The sequence below is a fragment of the Euprymna scolopes genome, chromosome 34 (assembly GCF_053919585.1).
Source record: "Euprymna scolopes isolate OS-2025 chromosome 34, ASM5391958v1, whole genome shotgun sequence".
NCBI lineage: Eukaryota > Metazoa > Mollusca > Cephalopoda > Sepiida > Sepiolidae > Euprymna > Euprymna scolopes.
In genome coordinates, this window is record NC_136515.1 from 3,557,096 (window position 1) to 3,574,613 (window position 17,518).

At 33.7% G+C, this 17,518-nt stretch overlaps 1 protein-coding gene across 2 annotated transcripts in view; it reads left to right on the plus strand.

The window, feature by feature from the left end:
* The window catches only part of LOC145259089 (calnexin-like), an 80,925-nt gene that overhangs the window by 43,343 nt on the left and 20,064 nt on the right, over nucleotides 1-17,518 (plus strand). For both annotated transcript variants that reach the window (XM_080116733.1, XM_080116732.1), the window contains exons 12-18: nucleotides 18-92; nucleotides 735-770; nucleotides 6,837-6,950; nucleotides 9,688-9,728; nucleotides 11,453-11,568; nucleotides 13,474-13,548; nucleotides 14,903-15,049. In XM_080116733.1, the coding sequence (XP_079972859.1) occupies nucleotides 18-92; nucleotides 735-770; nucleotides 6,837-6,950; nucleotides 9,688-9,728; nucleotides 11,453-11,568; nucleotides 13,474-13,548; nucleotides 14,903-15,049 (604 nt within the window). The remainder of the gene's footprint in view (nucleotides 1-17; nucleotides 93-734; nucleotides 771-6,836; nucleotides 6,951-9,687; nucleotides 9,729-11,452; nucleotides 11,569-13,473; nucleotides 13,549-14,902; nucleotides 15,050-17,518) is intronic.

Here is a 17,518-nt window from a genome sequence, read left to right on the forward strand (position 1 = left end):
TTCTGTTTTATTTCTAGGCCACCTGTAAATCCACCGAAAGAAATTGAAGATGATAAAGACGAGAAACCCAAAGATTGGGATGACAGGGAAAAGTGAGTGTTACAAAATAAAAACAATGTTCTCTTGTATATATATATATTATTATATTATTGTTACAGTCGGTTGACGAAAAGGAGTAGGCAGAGTTCTCGTTACTAAAGTAGTTTTCACAACATTACTCAAGCTTGAATCTTATAAGTCTAAAGGATTTATTTTAAAATTGGATACCCCATTCTTCTTTTTTTTTTTTTTTTTTTACATGGGGGTCACTACTTATCAAGGCCCAGAAGCCACTCGGGGATAAGGGTTATTGCGTGTACAGTAATCAATGGGATAATATCATAGTAATCGTTAGTAATGGAGATTTGCTAAAGTGTCTTACTTAAGGGGGTAGTTCATCAGGAATTTGTTTATGTTAAACTTGAATACATCCAAGTTGTAGTCAGGTGGGAAACAGGCAAACGGAAGAGAGTTCCACAGGTGTGCGCTTCTAAGAAAGAAGCTTTGATAACTATCAGTTTGTACTTGATTTTATGAGTTTAAAGAAACAAAATCTACAAAACTACTTATTTTTTTGTTTTTCATTTAAAAAATTATTATTCATAAAAAATGTGATGATTTAAAATAAAGTATTTTTAAAGAAAAAAAAAAAACAAAGTAAAATTTTAATCCTAATTTTTTTTCTCCGTTCTCAGAATTGCAGATCCATTAGCAACAAAACCCGACGATTGGTAAGTTTAACATTTTGGCTTTGTCAAATCTTTTTAGAATGAAAACGTTAAATATAATCATCAACTATGTTCTGTGTATGTGTATAATTTTTTTTTGATTTTTTTTTTTATTTTTTTTCTTCTTACATTGTAGTCACCACTTATCAAGGCCCAGAAGCCACTCGGGTATAAGGGTTATTGTGTATACAGTAATCAATGGGATAATATCATAGTAATCGTTAGTAATGGAGATTTGATAAAGTGTCTTAAGAGGGCGGTTCATCAGGAATTTATGTTGGACTTGAAGACATCCAAGTTGTAGTCAGGTGGGAAACAGGCAAACGGAAGAGAGTTCCACGGACGTGCACTTCCAAAAAAAAGCTTTGTTCATGGAATCTACGTTTTCGTTTTGGCACAGATAAAGAGTGGGGAAAAATTTGATAGTGGTTTCAGCTAGACGGGTGTTTATTGTGAAAGGTTGGCAAGGGGGGGGGGGCAGAGATTGGAGCTCAGACGAGCACTTGCCATGAAAGTAACAATAAAACAAAGACAGGCTCGCAACGTTTCTTCTGTGAGAGAGAGGTTGCAGGGAAGAGAAAAGGTCATCCCCCACTAAGCCACAAAGTCTATTTTGTACTCTGTCAGGGTAAGATAAGCTGTTTTTAGCAGCTCCTGCCCAGATGTGGCAGCAGTACTTCATCCTTGGACATATTTGGCTTTTATATAGATAAAGAATTGCATCAGGAGTGAGATATCTTCTGGAGCGATAGAAGGATCCTACCATTTTTCCAGCAACCTTGGCAACTGACTTGATTTACATGTTCCATTTCAGGTCTGAAGTAAAGGTCAAGCCCAGAGCCCAGAAGCTTATTAAAGATGGAGCCTCCCCTAGACGAGAGCCATCCATTTTAATTGATGCCAGATATATATATAATGGAAATTCGGAGTTAAATTGTGTAGAATTACAACAAAATTTATTGTTCGACAAAGGAATACAAATAAGATTTTTTTCCTTCTATTTCATCACCTAATCCATGGATTTTCAGGAGAAAATGTTATTAGCAAAATAGATATGGGTAATTTAAAATTTAAATGTTGCTTATTAGCATAAATTGAAAATTAAATTTGTACGTCTGGGGACTTATTACATTTCATTTTTATCTTAATTGATACAACAGAGTGGTCGGAAGATCCAAGAGGCGTAAAAAGATAGTGTAAAACTCCATGGTGAGGACACAGGAACATTTTTTAAAATCCAGTGAACACTGGTATATTCCAGAATTGCGTTTTTAAGCTGAAAGATAAACTGCGTCAATGTATATGTGTTAATCAATTATTTTCAATCTGGTAGAATCGTTTGAAAGTCCGTTTAAATAATTCGATCTTCGTGCAGACAAAATACTGAAATGAATTAACTGAAAAGCATTTTTTGTATGTTTTTGCCGGTAAATTTCTTCTGTAGTTAATTTATATTAAATTAATATTTTTTTTTTTTTTTATTAAAAGTTTTTAAAGATGTTTAAAGTATAATGTTGATGTTGAATTCTTGGAATCGAGATGATTCTTCCATAAATTACCAAGTCTGGTACTTGTCCAGAATTCCCCTAATATGAAAAAACAAAAATAAAGAAAAATTTGTATGATGTATATACTCGTGGTGAAATGAAAATATTGTTTTAAAAATCACATAAATTGATGAAGTAGCTTTATTTTAAAATAAGAAAATCAAATATGTCTAACTGAAGAGCGACAAACTCCCAACGCCATTTTGAAAAGTCTGAAGGAGCAGGGGGGATAACTCCGAATAATTTAAACTTATGAGCTTTTAGAAAACAATTCTTAATGAGCTGAAGCATTGGAAGAACTAAAATTTGCTTAAAAATAATTTTCTTTTATAAAAATAAAATATTCTAAGGAAGAGTAATATCCAAGAGCGTATTAGGCATCATTTTACATTCTTTATAAAAATAGATAACATCACATGACCAGTTATTTATCTCCCTCCCATGGCGGTCCTGGATATGACCTAAAACTATATCCGATGGTGAGGCCCCCACCTTGCGGGCTTTGGGAGTGTGGAACCACCCTTTAATTGCCATTGCTCCCAGGTCCACTCTGACCCGGAGTGGTAGTACCTGTTAGGGTCCCAACTATGGGTTAAAAAGAATCTGACATTAAAAAAAATATACTCCATTAAAAATCGTTCCTCAAAATAACTAGATTCGGCATTAAATAACCTGGAAAAGGTTGATATGCTGTAAAACAAACAACCAACCAACCAACCCTCCCATGGTGGGAAAATGTGACACAAGATTTTAAAGTGGGATTTAAAGGCAACGCCTATAAGAAAAACACTGGCTGAATAAAAATTACCTGGGCAGACCAGTCTGCATTCCCCAAAGGAGCATTTTGGGTGCTTAGCAATAAACTAACCACTGGAAGGTGGACCTCCTAGAACTACTGAGAACCATATCTTTGACCAAGAGTGCATCAGCAGCAGCCCTGCTGTTTTAATAACGTTGGCGACCGCAGCTCTCCAAATTGTAGAGTCATGGTAATCTCAGGAATTCAAGTAAAGACGGTAGTTTCCCCAGTTACTTTCTGTCTTGATTCGGGAGTGGGGGTGGGGGGGGGGGCTCAGTGAGTTAAACACGCACTCAGATATCAACCTGGAAATTTCTACGACTAGACGCAGTACATACAGCACTTAGCCTTCCCCTCATCTGGTACTAGCCAGGCTCATTGTTGCTTAACTTTGGTGATCTGCCAAGAACCGGTGTGTCGATGTGATTGTGCCGCATATCAGAAAACAAGGCAGCTTTAAAAATAGCTTTGACTTTCACATGACCCAGGCGCAAGCAGCAACAGAGCGCATTCAGTCAGCCTCGTCTCTGGTAACTTTTTATCTGATTTTAAACCAAACAGATGTCATATGCATTATGCAAAATTTTCCAACAAAGACTTTTTTCGTAATTTTTTTTAAAAATTTTTTTCTTACTAGCAACATATGTTACATTGTTAGATTTATTGCAGACAACGTGGTGCGTTATAGTAATATCGCACCATGTTGTCCACAATAAATCTTTAACAATGTAAAACAAAACCAAAAAGTGCTTATTAGTTGCAAACTTATCACAGCTATTGCTTTTTTCGGTATTTAGAGAATCGATTTTTACAACCGTTTCTTGGTGGAAATGTTGAACACTTTAAAAAGATTTAAAAAAAAAAAAATTATATGTAGTTTGCTTTGTGCTTTTTTTTTTTTGTTTTTTTTTTTTTTACATGGAGGTCACCGCTTACCAAGACCCAGAAGCCACTTGGGGATAACGGTTATTGTGTGTACAGTAATCAATGGGATAGTATTGTAGTATAGTTAGTATTGGAGATTTGATGAAGTGTCATTACTTAAGGGGGGGGGGTTCATCAGGAATTTGTTTATGTTGGACTTTAAGACCTCCAAGTTGAAATCAGGAGGGAAACAGGCAAGCGGCAGAGAGTTCCACAGGCGTGCAGTTCTAAGAAAGAAGCTTTGTTTCATGGAATCTACATTTTGATTTAGGCACAGATAAATAGTGGGGAAAATTATTGACAGTGGTTTCAGCTAGACCAGTGTTTTTCGTGAAAGATTGGCGAGGGGGTACCAGATATTGGAGCTCAGACGAGCACTTGCCATGGAAATAACGATAAAACAAAGATAGGCTCGCAACGTCTCTTCTGTGGGAGAGAGGTTGCAGGGAAGAAAAAAGGTCATCCCCCACTAAACCACGAAGTTTATTTTGTACTCTTGTCAAGGCAGGATAGGCTGTTTCTAGCAGCTCCTGCCCAGATGTGGCAGCAGTACTCCATTTTTGGACGTACTTGGCTTTTATATAGATAGAGAATTGCATCATTAGTGAGCTATCTTGTGGAGCGATAGAAGGATCCCATCATTTTCCCAGCGACCTTGGCAACAGACTTGATATGTGTTCCATTCAAACCCAGAAGCTTGTCAAAACATGGGGCCTCCTCTAGACGAGAGTAGATTTTATTTGTCTTGATGAGATACATGGTCAGGTGTGGGTTGGTTTCTGTGGAACAACATGCTGGGTTTGAACTTGGAACATCCAGGTTATCAGGTTGTGTTGTTAACCACTTGACCACGATCACACTCTATCTTGTGGGCTGTGTTTGCTATGAAAGAAGGTAGAAAAGCTAATGTTATCAGCAGGGTTGTGGAATTCGGTCTGACTCTTAATGATTTCCAAAACTTCTGACGTGGACTTTTTTTTTTTTTTTAACACAAGAATCACCACTTATCAAGGCCTGAATACAACTCGAGGATAAAGATTAATGGGTATACATTAGTCATTGTGTTTGTAGCATAGTAAATACAAGTAGTGGGAATTTTTTAAATTGGATTACTTAGGGGACAGTTCATCCAGAACTTATTTACATTGGACTTGAAGACAATCAGATTGTAGTCAGCTGGAAAGCAGTCAATCGGAAGAGAGTTCCACAGGCGTGCAGTTTTAAGAAAGAAGCTTTGTTCATGGAATCTACGTTTAAGTTTAGACACAGATAGAGAGTGTGGGGAACTATTGATAGTGGTTCTGGCTAGACGAGTGTTTTTCATGAAAGATTGGTGAGGGGGAACCAGAGATTGAAGTTCAGATGAGCACTTGCCATGAAAGTAATGATAAAGCAGAGGCAGGCTCGCAACATCTCTTCTGTGGGAAAGAGGTTGCAGGGAAGAGAAAAGGGGCATCCGCCACTAAGCTACAAAATCTATCTTGAACTCAAGACAGGATAAGCTGCTTCTAGCAGCTCCTGCCCAGATGTGGCAGCAGTACTCCATCACTGGCTTTTATAAAGGTAGAGAATTGCATCAAGAGTTAAATATCTACTGGAGCAGTAGTCTTCCAATATTCAAGCTGTCTTTTGGAAATTGTTTTTAAGCGTCCGATTCGTCACCAAAATCTGAAGCCAACAACCCTGGTTGTCTGCAAGAGTTACTTCCCCTTAGTAAAAAAGCTGGCGACCTCTGCATGAAGATGCACACATGGAAGATTATGGAGTATTCCGACGACTGCTCTCATCTTGACCGTTGTTCTCACAATGTTTCGATCAATATAATCTTCAAACTTTTTCGGGTGTGTTTTCTTGAATTCTGGAAATCTTTAATGAATTTGGAACAAAACCATTTGTCAAGGAGTTCAGTTTTTCTCCCACGGCAAGAACTTAGACACCAGGGTTGGAAAAGTGAGATTGACAAGTCAGCGACCCCGAGGAGGGGCACTCTGACCTGCAAAAAGTACCTGAGCAGTCCCATCAGCATTCCCTGGTGAGAGTACTTCAGGTGATTAGCAATAAACTAATCCCTTCTCAAAGAGAGAAGGCAAGGTCTGGGAGGTTGGACCTCCTAGAACTGCACAGAATGCTCAACTTCAACCGCAAAATCAACAGGGACCGGATCATTGCAGGAATGGTCTAATCTCTATTGATTTTTGGGGGCCAGGATAAAAATCCCTGGCCAAACCATTTGTCAAGGATGTGAGGTCTTTGCTTTTTTGCGGTTCAGAAAGAGAATAAGTCTGTTTTTGTTTATAAAGTTGAGATAGCAAAATCTCTTTAAAAAAAAAAAAAAAAAAAATTATTTATTTTTTTCAGATGGTATTTTGAGGATTTGGGGTTTTTGGGAAAAGGGACTTGTTACTTGGAATGGGGTCAGCAATAGTCATCATTTTTTTTTTCTTTTTCATCTTACCACTCAGACCTAGGGTTGGTGATTTTTTTTTACAGCGCTATTTAACCTACAGGATTGTTTTTACCTATGATACTGAGAACAGCAAGGCATATGAAAAATCTGGGACGGTTTGGTTTGGTCAAAACACACAAAGAAATGATACAGGAGTAACTAACCCTCTCCACAATCGAGATGTAGTTGACCCTCCACTTTCATGACAACTTATGACTGTTTTTGTGTTTATCCTTACCTCATGGAATATGCAATTTCTTTTTCGAAAATGCATGCTTTAAGACAATCATTAACATTAAAAATAATAATAATAAAAAAAAAAAACATTTTATAATTAATTTTTATTTTATTAGGGATGAGAGCGAACCCGAAAAAATTGTTGATCCAGATGCAGTTAAACCCGAAGGATGGTTAGATGACGAACCGGATGATGTACCCGATCCTGATGCAGTGAAACCAACGGATTGGTAAGTATGCAATCAAATCGACGCCAACATAAAGTGATCCGATAGTTAATATGCAAACATTGCTATATTTAAGCAAAAATTTTCCGAATAGATTATCTTCTACCTATACATAAAATACACTTTGTGTGTGTGTTTATAAGTTCCCTATGGACTCTGAAACGCCAATTCTTTTATAAAATCTCCCATAAATGTACTTCATATATCTGGGAGTGTTCTTGAATAGGTTTTGTATTGGTAATACCTCCAATAAGCAATAAATAAAAATATGTGTTGAAGGAAGCGATAAAAAAAGTTTTTTTTTTTTTTTTTTTTTTTTTTTCCAAATAGTACGATGGTTGTTCAAAAAATAAGGCTTCCTATTTTTTAGCTCAAAAACTAAAACATTAAAGAGCTACAAAGACTGAAGTAGTACCATAAAGAACAAGCAACCTTTAATGTTTTAGAATTTCTTTTTCTACTTGATTGCCGCCATTTTCAACACACTTTTGCCAACTTCTCTTGATGTCTCGGGTGTAAAAATTCAAAACTGCATCGGCTTTGTAAATGTTTAACAGGCACCTTTGAATGTTGATAAATTCATTTTTTTTTTTTTTTTTTTTTTTTTTTTTTTTTTTTTTTGCATGAAGGAATTCACTGACATCTCTCTGCTTCTCAAATACATCCATAATGGAGGTTGCTTTCTTAAACTCCCACACCGTTAATATCTGTAACAGAGAGATGAAACTTTTAGATCATGAATGCATAAGTCCAGTCATCATAACAAATAAAATTAAAAAAAAATAAACGTTACTTTTAAAACGTCCCTCGTAACTTGTTTAGTCACGACACAGTGATCTAATGTGTGTGACAGTGTTCCATGATTGTTGAGGTCAAAATCAGCCTTATGTTCAATACAGTTTAGTATCAGGTTGACAAGAAAGTTCTTGCGGCTTTTAACTTTTAAATTCAGATGACCATATCTTCGCTCAAACGAAAATTTATTGATCGAGATAAGCCCCCGTCAGAATCAACACTGCTAACGCAAAACAAGTGTATTTATGCCAGTAAAAATCTTGCGTTCTCATGACGACAAAGTCACTGAAGGCGTTTTTGATATCACTTAAGTTTTCGAAGCATTTCTCAGCCAGAAAGTTGTCAGGATGCTTGAAAAAGTGGTAGTCGGTAGGTGAGAGGTCTGGAGAGTATGGCAGATAAGGCAGTTTCGTAATCTAATTTGTTCTACTTTCGCAAGGTCGGTTAAGCAATGTGCAGTCAGGCATTGTAGTAGAGAATTGGGCCTTTTTTTTGTTGACTAATGCTGGGTGTTGTTGTCGAAGTTTCTGATGCATTTCATCCATTTGTTGAGAGTACTTCACTGCCGTAATGGTTTTGCTTGCATGCAAAAAACTGTAACAGATGAGACCGATCATAGACAACTAAGCAGTCAGTATCACCTTCTTTAAGTGCAACTCTGGCTTCGGAAGTGTTGTGGAGCTTCATTGGCATCTAACCACTGAGCTGACATTTCATAACAACGTTAATTTGGTTGTCGTTCAATTCATGAAGTACACATTTATCGAGTTTTTTTTTTTTTTTTTTTTTTTTGTCTTTTCAATCTCTCAAGTGGTTGGAAAACGTATACATTATATCTAATTCAGAAGGAAAGTCTCGAACATTTGTTTGTGGATTGGCTTCGACTAAAACTCTTAATTGATCGTTGTCAACATCTGATCGCCGACCACCATACTCATCATCTTCAAGACTTTTGTCGCCACCACAAAATTTCTTATACCACCATTGTGTTGTTCGTTCAGTAGTGATTCCTGGCTCACACACTTTGTGGATATCTCTAGCTGTTTCACCAACTTTTCGGCTTAGCTTGAATTGAAATAAGAAAATTGTGTGAATCTACTTCTTTTTTTTTTCTATCTTGTATTGAATGTTCTGAAAAGAAGACATAATTGTTTTGAAACGATTGTAATTTAAACGATTTGACAGAGCAAAAAACACTCTTTAAAATAATATATAAAGTAAAGGTATTATAACGAAAACTTATTTGAAAATACATCATTTGAAATCAAAATTAAAAATTCTGCAAGAACTTTCTTCTCAACCTAATATTTTCAGGAAAGTCATCTTTTATATTATTTGAATTGGAATTCATTATTGAGATGAGTTTTGTTTTAATTTTTATTCATTGCGGATCATTATCCTCATCTTTTCTTAGTTGTTTTACAAAGTTTCGGCCAACTATTCCTCTGGCCTTCGTCAGGTGATAACCACGACGGATAGGAACTCTAAATCTTCTGACTGCATCCACTGCTTTCTGTAGTTGTTGTCGTCTCACCATGTTTTGGCCAAGTAAGCCTCTGTCCAGCTTTGGGTAGGATTGAAACCGCTATTTTCAGACAATTCTCACCTGGAACCGTAGAGATTCAACGTCTCTATCAACTGCGCCACAGTCATCTTTATCAAAAAGTAGATGTTTAAAATCTGAAATCCATGTCGACTGGTAATGTTTTTATGGCAGCATTGCAATGGATGTTGGTGACCTGCAACAAATGAAATAATGATAAAATGATTCTCGTTATTTGTAATTATATGTATTTTTTTTGTGTTTGTTAATTACTTAGTGCAATTCATTTTAGTAAATTGTTTGTTGCACTGTTAACATTTAAAGAAAAAAATTATATTTTAGACCCTACCCACTTTTTATTTTATAACTTTCTTTTTAATACAAAATGTTATTATCTTTCAGGGATGACGATATGGACGGAGAATGGGAAGCACCCTTAATATGTATGTACTGTTTTCTTTTTTTTTTTTTTTTTTTTTTATTGCAACTGACTTTATTAGTTCATTATTGCTTCAGAAAGTCTGCTACTCGAAATCAAAATTTTCGCTACTTGTAGTTTAATGAAGACATTTAAAAAATGAAAACATCGAAAAAAGGTTATAGTGTACGTATCCGTTTTGGACTGAAGATCTCCGAAAAAAATTTAATTTAATTTGATTGAGTTTTTTTTTTTTTTACAGTGGAAAAACATGTTTTTATGAGAGCACGTTGAAGTCTGCCATCTCTGAATCTTTTGAACACACCACGGGGAGATAACTCCAGTTAAAGCGCCAACACTCCCTCCCCATCTTTAATACTAGCTTTTCTTTCTAAAAATCAAACCTTTTGTTCGGTATCATAACAAATAGTTTTTACGCTGTAAAAAAAATTTAAAAAAAGCTACTTGATGATATTAAGTGAATTTTTTTTTTTTTTTTTTTTCAGGAACTTCATTCCATAACAGATATGTACAGTATAACCTTTTTGCGATATTTGCATTTTTTAATGTCTTGATTTAACTGTACAAGTATCAAATTTTCAATGAATATCTATCTATCTATATATATATATATCTATATATATATATATATATATATATATATTAGAGAGAGAGAGAGAGTAGCATTTGTCTGTCTGTGTACAATTCTCCTAGAGCTTGCAATGTAGTTTTGTGATAAAGGGACATAACCGGCCTAGTTTTCAATTATCACAATTTTTTTTTTCTCACTTTTTTTTTTGAGGGGGGGAATCTCCCTTTATTTTTGTTTTCATTTATAATTTAATTGGTGGGGAACACATGGGAGGAGCAGTGGCGTCCACCATAAATATAAATGCACCCCCACCCACTTACCCATAAAAAAAAACTTTCCTTGTGCAGATGGGATTCTCCAATGGCAACCCACCCTTAATTTGGTGTCTGATGATCATGGATCAAATTTAATGCAAATCTGAAATATTGGAATTTTCAAATGGAAGGTCATGCCCTTATTATGGCTCCTAAAAACTCTTTAAATTAGTTTAAAAGAAAAAAAAAAAATGTGAGTGTGTCCAATATCTACTTAAAAAAAATTAAATTTTACCTCCAGTGCATAAAACTATATCCCACATTACAAGTGACTATGAAACCAATTTAGGATTAGATCTGATGAAACTATCACCAAAGTGCCCTCGTATATGACTTATTAAATGGCGATAAAACAATGACGTTGGACGTTAAAGACTGAAACTTGGTGGCCAAGTCACGCATTGACTGAGGTTAATTTTTTAATCAAGTATGTTTGTATTATGAAACAAAAAAAAAATGATTGTAATTTCTGTTACTGATTCTTTGGATGTCAATTTTAGGTTTCAGCGTGTAAAAGTTTGGAGAGTTGCCATTGGGGGAGTACAGTGAACCTCATTCAGAATCATACCTCCTACTGTTGAGACGACCATCAAAGTGGCCTTGCGTATTATTGAATAGTAATAAAATAAAGACTGTTGGACATTGAAGAATGAAACTTGGTGAACAAGTCGGGCATAAAATGAAATGTATTTGTTCCAAATATGGTTGAATTGCAGAAAAGTTTGAATTTTAATGATTTGGGGAGTTGCTTTTGTATTTTGACATATTTAAATGAAAAAAAATTTTCAAATTAAAAAAAAAATTTTTTTTTTTTTTTTTTTTTTTTTTTTTTTTTTTTTATAGCTAACCCTAAATGCAAATCAGCACCTGGTTGTGGTGAATGGAAACCTGGAATGATTGATAATCCGAAATACAAGGGAAAATGGAGGGCTCCAATGATAGACAACCCTAATTACCAGGTTTGTTATTTCAAACACTTTTTTTTTACTCTTTCGACACGCACTTGTTCGAATGTCTTTTTTTTTTTTTTCTTTTTTTTTATATGCAGCTGTGAAAACTGAAATTAAAATAAATAAAAATTATTGACATAAATGTAACAGGAAATGTACAAAAAGATATATTTTACAAAAATAACAAACAAACGCTTGGAGATAGACATGACAGCGACACCAGATACATACGATAGAAAAACGGTTTCTTTGGTGATAAAATATGAAAATTATAAACAAGCTACCTTATAGCTAAACAATAACCAATAAAATATATGTAGAAAAATTTTGTATTATCTCATCGGACGTCTTTTTTTTCTTCTTCTTAAAATACTTTTTGGTTATTGTACAGAATTCTTCCTCTGTATGATGGACCCGCGACAAAACGAAAATATATTCCAAGAATGACATAAATTGATCAAGTAGTTTTATTTTGAAAATAAGAAAATCAAATTTTATGAGTGACTGACGAGACAGCGATTTTGTCGATCATGTCAAAAATAGAAAAAAAAATTTATTTATTTTTTTTTTTTTTAATAAAGGGAGATAATTCAATAATAATTCATACGAGATTTATGTTGTAATGCCTATGAATTCCCATTAATCGCATAAAAATAATTTTCTTGTTTAAAAATAAAACTACGGTGCTTCTACATTATTGAGACAAGATTTTGTAGTCGGTAAATGGATATGTCAGATACGAAAACAGTGGTTTCTACTTGATATTTTTTGTCAATTCTAATAAGTTACAATGGTAGCTTCCAATTAGAATTCATCCTAGATTTTAAAAAAAAAAACTAAGTAAACAATCCATATGATGTACATGCCAGTGACAAAACGAAAAATATCATATTCCAAAAATCACATAAACTGATCAAGTAGTTTTATTTTTATAAAGAAAATCATTTTTAAGCGATTAATGGAAATACATAGGCATTACAACTGCAACATAGCGCGGACGGCTACATGCAAATGCATGCAAAATGACATCACCAGTAGGGAAAAATAAAGATTTTTAAAAAAGGAGATCATGTGACAGGCATGGGAAACATTCGAGATCACATGGGTGATGTCACAGCCGTAGACTAAGGCTACAATGTGTTGGTTCCTGAATGTTACACAACATAAATCTTGCAAGTTTGAATTATCGAATGATTCTTCTCCCCCCCCCCCCACCTTTCTTCTCCTCCCGACAAAGAAGTGATAGGACCTAGTAATTCACTCATATTGGTCTGTTCACTTGCTTGCACTTTTCTAAATAACTACTCCTTGAATTTTTTGCACAAACATTAATCATGACGAAAGTAAATTTTTGCCAGAATGGATTTTCTGGGATATTTTTGGTTGCCCCCAAACTCCCTCCTGGGGGCATTATAGGGGTAAAATTGCCCCCAAATCGTTTAATAACTACGCCTTGGATTTGTTTTAAAAAATTTTCACAAACATTAGTTGTGGTGAAAGTAAATATTTTAATTTTCACACGTGGAAGGGGACTCCTGTATGCTTGGCTCTCTCTCTTTTTTTTTTTTTTTTTTTTCAAGAGATTGTTTTCAGAAGGGTGGACAAAACAGTCGTTTTTCTGCTACCGATAAAATTTGATTTTCTTATTGACAAGAAAACTACTTGATCGATTTGCATTTTTTTTTTTTTTTTTTTGTATATGTTTTTCCATCACAGGTATGTACATCATACATATTTTTTTTTAATATAGAGAAATCTGGACAAGAACCTACAAGTTTGTTTTCAAGCACGTGACAAAGCTCTCTGGAGTATGTCTATAACGTAATGCAAATATTTTTCTGCATTTAAATCTTTTTCAGTTGTTTTTGTTCTATATGATGTATTACACTTTTTTTTCTTTTTTTTTTTACGCAGGGTGTATGGAAAGCACGACTGATCCCTAATCCAAACTTCTTTGAAGATCTCAATCCTTATAAGATGATGCCAATTGTAAGATTTATGTTTTTGTTATTGAATTGTGTGTATTTAGGCAGCATTTTTTCATCTAAGTAAACATTGTTAAAAATTAAAGTTTCTGCTTAATTATATCTTTTCTATTTTTTTTTTCAATTTTTCCAATTTCTAATGCTAAATTTTTCCAATTTGTAGAGTTACATTTTTCCAATTTGTAGTGTTAAATTTTTCCAATTTCTAGTGTTAAATTTTTCCAATTTCTAGTGTTAAATTTTTCCAATTTCTAGTGTTAAATTTTTCCAATTTCTAGTGTTAAATTTTTCCAATTTCTAGTGTTAAATTTTTCCAATTTCTAGTGTTAAATTTTTCCAATTTCTAGTGTTAAATTTTTCCAATTTCTAGTGTTAAATTTTTCCAATTTCTAGTGTTAAATTTTTCCAATTTCTAGTGTTAAATTTTTCCAATTTCTAGTGTTAAATTTTTCCAATTTCTAGTGTTAAATTTTTCCAATTTCTAGTGTTAAATTTTTCCAATTTCTAGTGTTAAAAATCAAAGAAAGTTAATATTAAGTGTTGAGACATTATGTTTAACAAAAATGGTGGCAGTAAATCAAATCGGCGAAGAATCAATGCAGTCACGATTTCAAGTGTTGAGTAATTTTTAATAACAAAGATGGTGGCAAAGAATTATTTGTACTCGCGATTCAGTTGTTTCGAGACAAAGGTTGACAGCGAACTGAATTGAATCCAAAATTCAATATTTTTTATAATAAAATTTGAAACTTCTGATTGGTTGATTGTCATAACCGTGATTATAAAAACGATCGTCGAAATAATTGAAGTCATACCCTCATTTAAAAGTCTCAGTATTATCCATCTCACTCACTTTCTCTGACCACATGCCGGCTCATTCTCTTCCTTGACTTTATACGTCTATGTCGACTTTCTTTCTCCCGACCACATGTTGCATTTTTTTTTTTTTTCTTCTTCTCTGCGCACACTTCCTAATTTGCATATGCGCGTTTTTTGGCTCCTGCTGCTCTCTTCGCAAGCCAGCCATCCTTCGCTGCTGCTGATATTTCCCCACGTGCTCATATGCACTGTTACATCTCTTGTGGATTAAATAAAGAATTCCATACAGATTCCCGAGGTCGACAAGATACAGTTGAAACATCGTGATAACATTCAAAATAAGACAAGATACAGCTGAAGCTGAAACGAGATAACATTTGACATAAGATGGTAATCCAAATAATATGGATTAACTTCATCCAAGAAATATCAAAATAATTTTTTTGTTATTTTAGGATTTGATTATTACAATTTTTTTTTTTTATGTCTGTCTTTATTTGTGACTTTTCACACTGAAACCTAAAATCGAAATATTTCAGGGCGCTGTTGGTTTTGAACTTTGGTCGATGACGGAAGGTATTTTGTTTGATAATATTCTTATTACTGATAACATGGCGACGGCGACAAAATGGACCGAAGATACGTTTAATTTGAAACTTGCTCAAGAAAAATCTTCGTCATCAGCTGTAAGTACATTTTACTTTTTTTAAAATTACTTCCAAGTGTTTTCATATATTGAAAAAGCATGTAAAATGTTCTCAAATATTGAAGGAGAATATGAAATGTTTTCCAATATTGAAGGAGAATATGAAATGTTTTCCAATATTGAAGGAGAATATGAAATGTTTTCCAATATTGAAGGAGAATATGAAATGTTTTCCAATATTGAAGGAGAATATGAAATGTTTTCCAATATTGAAGGAGAATATGAAATGTTTTCCAATATTGAAGGAGAATATGAAATGTTTTCCAATATTGAAGGAGAATATGAAATGTTTTCCAATATTGAAGGAGAATATGAAATGTTTTCCAATATTGAAGGAGAATATGAAATGTTTTCCAATATTGAAGGAGAATATGAAATGTTTTCCAATATTGAAGGAGAATATGAAATGTTTTCCAATATTGAAGGAGAATATGAAATGTTTTCCAATATTGAAGCAGAATATGAAATGTTTTCCAGTATTGAAGGAGAATATGAAATGTTTTCCAGTATTGAAGGAGAATATGAAATGTTTTCAAATATTGAAAAAGAATATGAAATGTTTTCCAATATTGAAGGAGAATATGAAATGTTTTCCAATATTGAAGGAGAATATGAAATGTTTTCCAATATTGAAGGAGAATATGAAATGTTTTCCAATATTGAAGGAGAATATGAAATGTTTTCCAATATTGAAGGAGAATATGAAATGTTTTCCAATATTGAAGGAGAATATGAAATGTTTTCAAATGTCGAAAACGCATATAAAAATTAAGGCTGTGTAGTTGCTCTGATAAAATAAATATATATATATAGATAGACATGTTCGTTCTCGCTAGATCATTGAGATTAAACAACAATTAGCCTGACTAGTATCACATGAGCGACCAATTAGGAAGGCTAAATGTTGTGTGTACCATGTTGTGCCATCGAAATTTCCATGTTATCTGGAGGTGAGTTTAATTCAGTGGGAGAGGTGCACCCTCGGTCTTCCTTAAAACCTGCATCTCGGAGAAAGAAAAACTCTAATGTAAAAACCTGAGGTCTACTGTTGTCTCCTGTGTCTTGTGGCAACTATTGCACTGACAGAGACTAGTAGTTATATCAAAAAGTGTGGGTGGTTCTGCACAAAGCCTTCACTACTATAAACCAATCATCTGTGTAGATTTCCGAGCAACTTTAGTTGTTATGGTGGAGCTCATATGCTGAAATCGACAGAAGGATCCAACATATACTCAAAGAATAATTAAATGAATTCCCAGAACAGAATCATTTCACACCGCTTTTATGTCCCCTAATCAAAATTAAAATCAGGATAAAATGCTATACCTTGCGTCCAGATTCCCTATCAAAATGCATTTTAAAAATGTCTGAATTAAGGCTTAAGTTTAAAAGGAAATTAAAATTTATGCAATCTTGTTTTACTTGATGATTATGGATGGAATCTGAATTTTCAAATGAGAAGTTATGCCTATATCACGTCTCCTAAAGTGCTCAAAAATATTCCGAAGAAACTGGAATTCAAAGAATATTTATTAATTGATGTCTAATACCTATTAAAATTTTACAAGATTTGGAGATATCTGAATTTTAACAAAATATTTCCACAATCTTTTTTGTGGTTCCTTTACATTAAGCTAAATCTAACCCATTGAACGTAGTTGAATACTTATTATTATGTGACGTTTTTCTTACCTTTTTCTACCTATTCTGTTTCCAAACCCTATCAACTCAGGCAGAAAGGTATGACACAAAACTACATTCAGTGGTGAGACCCCAATTTGGGAGGGCAGAGTTACTTTCTGAGTTGCTAGTACTCTCAGGTTTGCGCTGAAATAAAAAAAACAAATCTGTGATTCTTATTGGGTGAGAGAACTAACAAACTGCACAGATTATGTTTAAGAAAACTTTTATTTCTCCGATTGATATATGCAATAGTGAAAACTGCAATTTAAAAAAATGTTTTTCATAAATATGAAGGGAAAACTCTACACAGGTGTGGAAAAAAAAAGGCACAATATTTACAAATAAATTCTTATGTGGCGACATACCACCTAAAATATTAATTTAACAATATTTAAAAGGGGAGTAACTCTTTGCCCATTGATGTCTTGAAATAACTCCATTTTACAAAATACAATTTATGGTCGTTGCATTCTAACGAGCTGATTAAGTTATCCTTATTCATAGACGTGTCACACAACAACAATTGATTACTTCTTGATTAAAAAAATATTTATTTTTTTCAGCTATCATTATGTAAAAATAATTGTTTTTGATTATATAATTATTTGGTTATAGTCAGCTAATGTACTTCCTAGCTTCCAGCATAGCACTGCTAAAACGGTGACAAGGCAAACCAGTTCCTTCACTTTTATTGTTCTATTGTGAATCGATTTATTGAAATAAAATATAAGAAAAAGACATTTTTTTAAAAATATACAATAAAAAT